The sequence below is a fragment of the Glandiceps talaboti genome, chromosome 16, assembly GCF_964340395.1.
Source record: "Glandiceps talaboti chromosome 16, keGlaTala1.1, whole genome shotgun sequence".
NCBI lineage: Eukaryota > Metazoa > Hemichordata > Enteropneusta > Spengelidae > Glandiceps > Glandiceps talaboti.
In genome coordinates, this window is record NC_135564.1 from 18646199 (window position 1) to 18658299 (window position 12101).

The window sequence follows — 12101 nt, forward strand, 5'->3', positions numbered from 1 at the left end:
TAGGAAGTTCTGAAATGTCAACACTAAGCTACAGAAATTCTATCCATACATTAGTAGTTTACTGTCAATACTTTGCTGAGTGACTTGGCATTATTTTTTGTACATTTATATCACTCATGACACAGTGTCTAAAACAGTGCTACCCAACGGTCAACAAGAAAATAAGATGTATGGTTAAGGGGCCTACCCTAATACCTATTCCTATCACAACATTTACGTTAACTCCCTAGCTTGAATACAAAATGTTATCTCCTGCCAAGTCAGTGCACTATTCAACGCTGCCAAAAACTTTTTTTGCAAGAGGAAACTTCAATCAAGTCTTCCTTACACTTACAGGGTGCCAAGATATTGAATTTCAAATCTGTATTAACAGAGATAAGAAAGTACTCCCTATGTTTACAATAATGTGTGCATAAGTCAGATTCCATTTCACCTGGAACGTGCGTTGTTTTTTAATACCAGTACCAGTCATAATTTCAACGCTATGTATACAAGCAGTCTGTCAATTACAATTTTAGACATGGTATGATGCAATGTATATTGACATTGTCACGTAAGCCGACTTTTCCTTCTTGTGCATACTCTCAGAGTCTCACTGTCACTCTCATCACGATTTCTCTTTCTTCATGATTTCTCTTTCTGCCTTTCCTCATGCTTCTTGTCTTTCAAGTTTCATCCCTAGCTATAGCCTGTTTTTCCTTGAAATACGTACGCTTGTAACTCACCACTTTCTAAACCTAACTCTCTACCCAGCTGAATAAACTCTATACTCTGTAACTCATACTGAACCAGCTTAAATAAGTCCTTAACTAAACAATGATGTCATAATATGATTTTTAAATCATATCTGAATACCCGGTGAAAGCTATAAAAATTGCAAAAAAACAAAATTCAACATGTTCTACTCACTGGAAAAATATAAGCACATTTCAATCAGAAACAAAAGTAACCACTGAAAAACAAAAAGTTACCCAGCATCATAGTTTCATCGTCTGTAACATGAAGTTACAGACGGTGTCCCTTTAAACAAAAGTAACGACCAAAACCCACAAAGTTACAGACTGAGATGTGACCCTTTAAAACAGAGAACAACCTCTTCTTGGTCAAATAGAATAAAGGTAAAGAGTTCATTAACCTCTATCAGAGGGGATCAACCAACCAACTATTCAACTACTGAAAACTAATACACAGACCATTGAAACCAAACCAAGTAATGTCTGCAGGTTACTGGTATCAGATTCCACTTTTACAGACATGTTTTCCTTCCAGAAAGTACAGATCACAGAGTACCAAAGGGTAAACACTGCATAGATAAACAATTTGATGTTTGAAGGCTCATTTTGTCTACGGATTAACATCTAAATAGTTGTTTGACGTAGCTATAGAAAAAGTTGTAAATGATCCTAAGTAATCTTCTTTAAAGATAACATCAATGCAATGACAGGGCATTGAAACATTGACCTTGAAAGTGATCAGCTAGTGACATAATGGATGGATGGATGGACGGACAGACGGATGGATGGATGGATGGATGGATGGATGATGGATAGATGGATGGATGGATGGATGGATGGATGGATGATGGATGATGGATAGATGGATGGATGGATGGATGGATGGATGATGGATAGATGGATGGATGGATGGATGGATGGATGGATGGATGGATGGATGGACGGATGGATGAACGGACGGACGGACGGACAGATGGACGGATGGATGGACGGATGGATGGATGGATGGATGGACAGATGGATGGACGGACAGATGGATGGATGGACGGATGGATGGATGGATGGACAGATGGATGGATGGATGGATGGACGGACAGATGGATGGATGGACGGATGGATGGATGGACAGATGGAACGACAAATGGATGGAGAAATGGATGGAGGGGCCAGACCAGACCAGACCAGAATACAATACAACACAACACAACACAACACAACACAACACAACTACACTGAGAACCAGCCCTCACTGAGTCTGACTTTTTCACTACTATACATTTAGTAATTCTTGTATCTAACAACATACTCGAACATGCCAAACGATAATCACATTTTGGATTCAATCCAAAACTTTTTGAACTCTTTGAGAGGAAATTTTCATTTGTAACAGCAGTTATGAACACAGAAGCTATGAACATTCATTCTCGAGTACTGGACCTTGTGCCATAACACACAAAGTCATACATTGTTGTTACCAAGTCACAACTAAGTATTATGGTCTGTACTAAGACAATCTAATTTCTCAGTTTTCTAAGGCAACACAGCTGAGGCCTTCTCACTGTCGTATACTTATCTGAAAACCCATTTTCTCATTTCCTGGTGTACAATCAATATCCCTCCAGCAATTTGAGAGAAAGGTATACTTAAATATATACTCTCTACTCTTAATATACACAGATTTGCTGACAGGCATTCAAATACCCTGAAATTTGAACCACCCCCATACAGACATGGAATTTAAAGGGCAAGGCAACTTGAGAATTGTGCGGGGAAGGATGACTTGTGAATTCTCTCTATGTTTAACACTTAAATCATGAGATACAAATATGCATTAGTTTCATTTTCACAATTGGCACCGGTAAACTTAGGAGGAAGTGACATTGTTTTTGTAAGGTCCGTTAACATTGTCAGTGTAGTTGAGTTGCCTACCAAGTCTCATACAGCAATTCCATCTAAGTTCTGATAAATACCAGCAGCTCTGTAACTGATAAGTGAAAATGACTGAAACTAACTTATTTTACCGTGTTTAACCTCCAAGGTTTTACTAACATAAATTGACAAAGTATCCATTCTTTCCCTTTGAGTGAAATCTTACATTTCCATACTTTTAAAACAATAATTTGAGCAGAGACTCTCAGTAAAACCCCTAAGGAGTTCAGGTACATTTTACCTACTTACTACCCTTTATAAAAACACTGTCTGCATTTCTGTTGTCTTTCTGTTTCACATTTCTATGGTTGCTCAATAACAAAGAAATGTCCTTTCATTTTTTTCATAAAAGAAATGTCAATCTTTTAAAACTTATTTATTCCATCAATATTTCCAGCTGCCTTTCCATTCAATACCATAGTGAGGAAGGATTCAAAATTTATTCCATTCAATATTTCCAGCTATCTTTCCTTTCCATTCCCGTATCATGGTGTGGAAGGATTCAAACCATGGACAGTCTCTAGACTACCTAATAATAGTAATATTAATATTAATTACAAAATCTGAAATTTAATAATTTGATGGAATTTCACTAAAAATATTTTCAAAAGTTCCTGAAATCTCTCAAAACTTTGCCATGTGAAAACATACTTCTGGTCCTCTTGAAATATTAAAAGAAATTTGGGTATTCACTGTCTTGTTGTCAAGGATATTGACAATCCTTTATTTTCCTTTTGAGTTAACACACACAATATTTGGCAGCCATATTGGATTCTCAAAGCACTAAATTTTGATATTTTCATCTCTATTTCAAAATTTGATCTCAGGTTTTTTTTTTATTTAACTGAAAATAGGTTGGAATTTTCTAGAACAAAGTAAAAAAATAGTTTAAACATGTTATTTCCTAGGCACACATTTCACATTAAAAACCAGAGAAAATTACCTAGACTTTTGATTCTATGTTCATAAAAGATAATTATTAGAGGTTTTATCCAATGCAAAATTTTTATCAACTGACAAGCTAGGCCAGTGTCATTTGGTTGTGCTGTAAAAACCATGGTAACCATGGTAACCACACTAAAACTGCTATAAAAGCAGTTATAAAGAGTGACAATACAGCAATTTGCTTTTCGAGGCAGCTGTCCGTACTTCTTTTCTTCTATAATACGTGAAATGCATGTAGTTGTCATTTCTACAACCACCCTTCCCCCACTTTGAAATAGACAATGCCATTTGTAGTCACGTCAGCAACGACTAAGTGAAACTTCACACCCCATTCACAATATTAAACAAAAACAGAGTCAATGGTCTTGTACGAGTTCTCATTTCTATTCTTATTTTTGTTGTTTCTAAAACAGTGTCACACTTTTTTCACCATAGTCATCTCATTCATAGCATAGGTTGTCTTAATAACGGCATTTACTCAGACTACTGTAGTGACAATACTTTCCCATGACGATTGGTTTATTCCCAAAATGGCGTCTTTATTTCAATACAGAAAGCAACATCTGGTCACAAGAACATATATATCGAGTCTTCCACCAAAACTACTCACGACATTGATTATTTCTCATGGTTTAATATTTCAAAAACTTGAATTATTGTTTACTTGTCAGAGTTTTTCTTATCTTCTCTTTTCACATGCATACATACACACAGACACATGCACAAACACACGCACACGCACACACATACACACACGCATGCACACACACGCACGCGCACACACACACACACACACACACACTTACAATCTTAGATTCTATATCCTTATTTGTTTGTTTTTAATATTAGTTTGAATGTTGTTACTAATCAGTGTTTTATTTAAGGACGGTAAGTAGGTGAAATCTACCGGGGTTCCCACATCATTTTACCGGGGTTCCCCACCTAAACTATGATACATTGCATGCGAAGCACTACCAGTTTTACCTCTTTTCCCCTTTCTGTTACCGGTGTTCCCAAACCTTAGCAAAAACACTGCTAATAGTATATACTTTATGGATTTGATCAACAATCCTTCAACTCTGCATATTATGAGTTATACTTACATTCAGATAAGTCTTAGTACAATTACTACATTTCAATTCACACACAGCTGTTGTTGTTGTTGTTTCAAAATTCCTATGCTTAAACTTACACAAAATATTTTTACAATGTTGATAATTTTTTTCCCCCACAAACTGTAACAAATAAATTTATTCTTCTTTCAACACTAACTATGAGTCGAATAGAGAAATGGAGATCTCCTGGGGAGATTCATATACAAATGCTCAGTGACACATGAAGAAAACCGTCTTGTGAGGCACTCACAACTTCTTAAGAAGCCAGAGATACACATCTGACTCATCACTCAATGCTCCTGATTCACTGCCAAGTCAAAGTCCTTGTACAACTGTGATGTGATGTGATGTGACTACAAATATGTAAGCCACATACAGCACTTGATATACTTTTGAAAAACTGCACACACAAAGTATTCAGTATTGTGAGGCCTTCTACTTTGACGGTGACAGGTGTTGTCATCGTCATCCACATTAAGGGACGGTCAGTCGCATAATGTTGCACAAGCTCAACAAACGAACATCTCAGTAGTAAACACAATTAAAGCTGTTATCATTGAAGTGAGTTTTCCATCGAAATTTGGTAAGAAGTGTGAAAATGAAGTTCAGCAATCCCATTGATGCCAGACCCCCTCCCCCTATATGAACAAAGTTCGCTTATGAACTTGTGTGACATTGAGCGATCGTCTCTAAGTTGACAAAAGTGTACCTCGTAAGTTCCCACTTCACACCATAACAGGGTTCCCCACCCAAACTGTGTACATACACTTTGACTGGGTTTCATTCTTGAATTATGCTTTCAAGAAAAGGAGACATACAAACTGACACCCAAAATGTGGCTAAATGCAAGGGAGACAACATTACACCTTGACAGGGTACACATTAAAAGTATGGGTAAATGTAAAGGACACATGTATGTACTTCAGGGTTCTCCACCCACATTGTGGAGAGCTGTATGCAAAGTGCACTGGGTATGTTGAGAACAGATTGACAGGGTTTCTTTACTGAATGTAAAAGGAGACATACAGGACATTTAAATTATGACTGAATGCAAAGAAAGCAATGCTATACCTTGACAGGTTTAATACACACTAAAAGTGTAGGTAAATCATGTAGAAGGGACAATACTTTGAGGATGTTCACAACCCAAATTGTGATCGAATGTATGTAAAGGCTTACATGACAATGCAGAGTTTACTAGATTTAATTTACCTCTTGCTTTCACATCCCTAACAGCAAAAGTACAGATTTCACAAGCACACAATACAGTCTACAAGCAAGTGAATCCTGTTTTCCCCTAGTTGTAGCTTTTTGTGTACAAACAAATACCCCCTGGTAGAAAGAGGATTAACATCACAAGACTGTCTGAGTGAATGTTGATTGAAGTAACAATTTCACTGCCTCAGATAATCCTTATTCCTTTCTCCTACTTTTGTATTCTTTTATAAACTTGTAAGTTGAAGACATACTGATGGGTGATATATCAGTTCAAAATTGTTTAAATCAGTTAAACATTAATTGTCTGTGATCACTACGTCCATTGTCTGTGATCACTACGTCCATTATCTGTGATCACTACAGCTGTTGTCTGTGATCACTACAGCCGTTGTCTGCAATCACTACAGCCGTTGTCTGTGATCACTATGGCTTAGTCTGTGATCACTACAGCAGTTGTCTGTGATCACTACGGCGCAGTTTCTGGTTTCAACAGCATGATTCATACTTGACATTTCACAAAGTCTACAGTGAAAATGTTCAAACATATTATGATCAACCGTTTCTCATCTGTCCACAATATTCAATTTGTACTGGTTATTAAATTGCAAAGATGCTACAAATTCAATCTTGACACTTGCTGAATCATCATGTTTTTCAAAGACAGTCATTTTTTTTAACAGTATATTAAAACCAACTTATATTTTTACGAGTATTTAGAGTCTGTTAATGTTAGACCACAGACATTGGAGAGAAATTTCTCTTCAACATCTACAGTTAGACCAATCTGATTATAATCTGATGTAGTGTACACGTCACGGTTTCTTTTTGGCTGTTACGTTTACTGTCGTTTGTTCTTTTGTGAGTGTTCGTTACATACATCTGACACAATAGTATAGGTTACCCATAGTTGCCAATCAGAATCCGTCTTACAATATAACACTCAACGTTCCAAATTGAAAGAAAGAGAATAACCAAACAATAACGATAACATTGTTGTTTGTGCTCTGTGATCGTGATCTTTTGGCAGAGAGCACTCAGAATTACAGTACCCGCATGTTTTGGCATATTACGCATTTTCGTTGGTTGAGTGAATTCACTCAGCGCTCTCATGTGACTCTGGAAAACCTATGGTATTGTGTCAGATCTATGTAACAAAAAACTCACAACAGAACAAATAACAGTAAATGTAACAGCCAAAAAGAAATCCTGACATGTACACTACATTGGATTTTATCAGCTTACAGTTAAACTCATTACTGACATCAAATTATCTAGATCGTTATCAATAATTTATGTAAATTTCTGCTCACTATTTGTTTTGAGTTATAGAAATCTATACTCCCATTAATTAGTGTAACACTTGTTCAAAACACTTTGTCAGGTAAGTGTAACTCATGCACAAACATAATTTGCATATTCACTTTACATTTGCATATTCATGAACAACATTTGCATATATTCATGAAGTTATTTGTAAGACGTGGTCAAGAAATGCCTTCATATCAAATACGTTATCCTTGCATGCTCAACATTTCAAAAATCATTCCAGAATTTCAATTTTGGCAGAAAAAGTTACGTTCATATTTATTTTTAGTCTCTCAGCTTGCTACCAACTGTGTATCTAAGATCAACACACTGATGTCATTATAGCACACCTACATACATATATAATTTCTTGTATAAATTTGAAATATTCCAATCATGTGTCCGATAATATTCAACATACAATCATGCCTTCAGTTTCTGTACTGTCAAAATGTATATACTGGGAAATCAAACAACATTCATTTTTCCATTCATTCTTTTTTAAAACTTAAGCACACCATTTATCCAAGAAAGTGTTCAGTTTGAAATCGATGTCGACATGATCCCTCACTTACCTTTGCTCTGAATATAAAACACCATGATCATAAGTATCATGAGAACAACAGTCCAAAAGACAACCATAAGATAAAACCTGCTTGGCAGAACAGGTCTTTCCCGGACACCATTAGAATCCATTGTTGACAAAATCCTCGATGACAAAGAAAAGGACTTCAAACTGTCCAGGGATTGATTTGTCCACACAAAGCCAACTCACAGGGTCAAAAATCCAGCCTTTCTATCCGCCAGATTAGTAAAGATCAGTAAAGATCGACATCCAGGAATCTTTGAAGAATAGCTGATTGCGTTTAACACTGTCAAGATGGCCTACTGTGTGATGGATCAATTCTTTAGTCCACCTTGCACATCTTTGAAAGGGTAAATGATTAATTAAGCTCTATTACTGTCCGAATGTTGTCAGACTTAACAGCTGGACTTGTTTCAGTAATGATTGACGAAAGCTGGTAACGAAATGAAATTACAATATTACCACGACAGTACATTGAAGACTACAAATGGACTACAACTACCCGAATACCTTAACAAGATGAAACATCATTGCATTATAAACCATGAGTACTCAATCAGAGGCTTGACATTAAAAATTAGCAAATATGAGTCATTGCAGTGACGTGAAATCTACATGGACAGTAAATGATTCAGAACCCATCGCATATTCAGATCGCTGACTGCACAACCCAATCAGCATCACTTCCACAGCAGTGCCGCCGGAAAACTGATCAAAATTTCATGCGTTTTATGCGTTCACCTACATGTCTGAGTAGAAATGCTTCTCAACAACATAGACCTTTTACTACACATGTATCCTCTAAGCTTTACCATTTCTCATCTAATCAAATTTGTCTCTCCCTACTAAGGAAATTAATTCCTGAACAACACAATGACTGAATTTTTTTCTGGTGATCGAGGCAGTATAAATCTTATGTAGCCATAGCGCCAGATTTCCTGAGGCAATCTATCTATCAAATTTGCATCAGTACAATTTTTTTTTCTCTCAAAGATTCACTTAAGAACAGAGGGAGATTTCCTGACGAGTTCTCTTTCAATCCCTACACCTATGAAATCCACAATGAGACAAAACCGACATATGGCGTTCACTTCTTTCAAGTATGCCAACGACTCATACATTTTCGTCTCCATGGTTACCATGGAAACAAGGCAGACAGGTGAAGAGAAATGCAATCATTTTCCTAGTAGGGAAGGAGACAGTATTAATTGCTACTGAATGCGATACTATTGTGGTCCAATGTCGCCGTATGTTTGAAGACAAGTTAACATAATATGTTAAAGCTAGCCAACGACAATTTGTATGTTAAAATACAAGTTAAAAGGAATCACATGAATGACTAGAAGTCATTTTTTCTATATCACCAGAGGGGGTTGCATCAATAGCTTAAATAGCATATTAAATAGAGTAAACAGTATTCCATGATATTATACAATGTAGTTCAGAATAATTATCCCTTTTTAGCAATTTCAGCAAAATAAATCAGTCCATTGATCATCTGGAACGTAGCTAATTTTAAAAGTAAATGGTAAAATGTGAAAATTACGGCAGCCACATCGAGGAATAGAACTCATTAATCTGCCCAATGGTGGACATGTACTCAGTCTGGTTGAAATAAAGAATTTTTTTTTTTAATTACGTACAAGTAGTCGGCAAAACGTTTCAGAGTAGGCGGTTGGGTTTGCCGGCTACCGACCGTTATCTACATCCCTGATCATTCTTCTTTATAATTATATGATAGAAGTTATCTCTCTACTACTATTTGTTGATGTTTACTGTACACACTGGCTTGATGTCCATATGTAAACAGAATGACCAAAACAGTCAGGGTCATTTCAACATTACAATTTCTTCATTTCTACTATTATAAATTATATTTTCTTTCTATGTCCGAGCCATTTTGAAATGTTTTTCTTTACATAAAAATTGTAGGGTTCCAGGACTCAAAATTATATCTTTTTTCTGTGGTAGTCTCATGCTGAGTGGGTTACTAATTTCAGAATGTGGTAGCCCAAAGATGGTGACAAGTAGTCCTATATTCCTGAACTGAAAACAGAGTTTGTCTACTGAAAATATGTTACTAATACTTTCATGTTTGTAAGTCTTCCATCCTTTCAGTCATTGCATAATCAGTGGTAACCCAAGTGAGCTACGAGCCGCAATCACTGTAGCACCATGACAAGAATTTGTAATCTGTAGACATGGGGACTACCATTAATTTCGAGTCCTGCGGTTGAAAGGTAGATTCAGGTATGGCCTAACAAAAAATATTGTATGGTTTCGATTACGCTCAAGTTTAGAATAGGTGGGATATGTAGATTTTATAATTTTTTTTTTTTTTTCATATATGAGTTTCTAGTTCAGTTAGTTATGTTTTCCGATATTTTCCATATGGTCTCTGTGTTATTGGTTTCTTCTCATCAGATGTACAGCCATTACAAATTGGAAGAACAATTTTATATTGTCTTTTTAAGTTGATGTCAATTTCCACAAACACCACTTCTTGTGAGACTTCACAATTTTCATGATTTTTTTTCTCAAATACGTTTAAAAAAAAGTTAAGAGTCAGTGTGAAAAACAAGGTGGGGTTGGGGAACAGGAACCAAACAATTTTTTTTAAAGTCATTATCAGAATAATCTAGGTCCTGACGGGGAACGTATTCCGTACTACAATGTACTCAATACTCTCAGTCTCGTCAAGGTCCAAACAAAAAGTGTCAAGTGTGTTTGAACATTATGGTGAACAAAAAACAGCGGTGCATGTCAGTAGTAATCCATCACAAATTGACAGGCTGTCATCATCGCTCATTAATACATTTGATACAGCTGTTATGACCATGTTTTGACTATCCCAGGAATTAAGCACGTAATAATGATATGCAAATGTCCAACTCCCCCTCCAGTTTGTTTAAACTAAGATCACATGGGAACACGAGGGCGTCATCATGTTTATATGAACCCTGTGGGAGGGAGCACAGAATTATGTGCAATTGTTGGGGACCTTGACTAGACTGGGAGTATTGAGTTTATTGTAGTACGGAATACATTCTCTGTCCGGACCTAGACTATTATCAGAATGGCACAACTCTATCTACAGTGTGCCTTTCCATCCACCCTCACCGGCCTCCTCTCACGCAACATATTTAACCTAACAATATATATATAGTCACAGTTGATTGAAATCACTTGTTAGACATTAAAGGTTAACATTAGGTGACTAGGAGTAGAAGTCTCACGACTTCCCTGAAGTTCTTATTTTAAATCAGCTATAAATATAGATAAGAGAAACCCTCTCAGAATTACCCAGAGACTTGCAAACCTTCAATCAAATGACTACATACATGTAATTCCATCTGAAAACAACTGTGCACTGTATTCAAAATTGAACCTGTTCCAACAGAAATATGGTATTTTGAGTTAAGTGAATCGAGAACTGGCAAAACTTCAACTTTTTAAGGCACTTTCTGGTAGGTTTAATTGAGACCTGACAAAAATGGAACCTTTTCGAACAGATTGAATTGAGAATTGGCAAATATAATCATCTTTTCACGCATCATTTCAGTTCAATGTATTATTTACAAAAAATACTTTCAAAATGAATAGGTTGTGTGTATTTCACTAAAAGGAAACCTCAAGAGAGAAGGGTGTTTGAAAAAGTTTGACAAGAAGATAGTAAATGTATGGCTTGCTAATGAAAAATACTGTTTTAATACAAAGAAAGCTCAGCCAGTTGCAAAGTTGACCAGTACGAGAACTCGGACAGTTACGAACGTGGCCACCTGTTATTCCAGAAAAGTATGAATTCTCTGTTATTCCAAAGTATCCAAAATCTATCTAATTAGTTACATCAAGTGTCATCGAATAATTCTTTTTGTCACTTTTGGCAGAGTTGTCTTTCCAAAGATCATGCAGGCTGTCTTGACCTGTGTCTTGTCTCTGCCACTATGCCTGCAGACTGCTACAACTTTTGATACCACATTGTGGATGAGCGGAACCTGTTACAGAGAGAGAAAGTAAACAACTGAACTGGATTAATAACACTTGGCACAGCATGTTGAAAATACAGAGACTTGTATTAGACACACCATGGTTTGATAAGAACAGTTTTATGGCCACTTTACATAGCAGTTCATGTTCACAAATAAATTTCCAGTTCTCCTGGCATTTCATGTCCACATAACGAGGCCATAAAACTGTTCTTATCAAACCATGGTGTGTAATACAAGTCCCTGCTGTTCCACCATGCTAAGCCAAGTGTTATTAATCCAA

At 36.4% G+C, this 12101-nt stretch overlaps 1 protein-coding gene across 1 annotated transcript in view; it reads right to left on the minus strand.

Moving 5' to 3' along the window:
* Positions 1 to 7942, minus strand: part of LOC144447189 (uncharacterized) — a 29175-nt gene extending 21233 nt beyond the window's left edge. The window contains exon 1 of the mRNA XM_078137092.1: positions 7822 to 7942. Coding sequence (XP_077993218.1) covers positions 7822 to 7942 — 121 coding nt within the window. The remainder of the gene's footprint in view (positions 1 to 7821) is intronic.
* Between the last annotated feature and the right edge of the window lie 4159 nt (positions 7943 to 12101).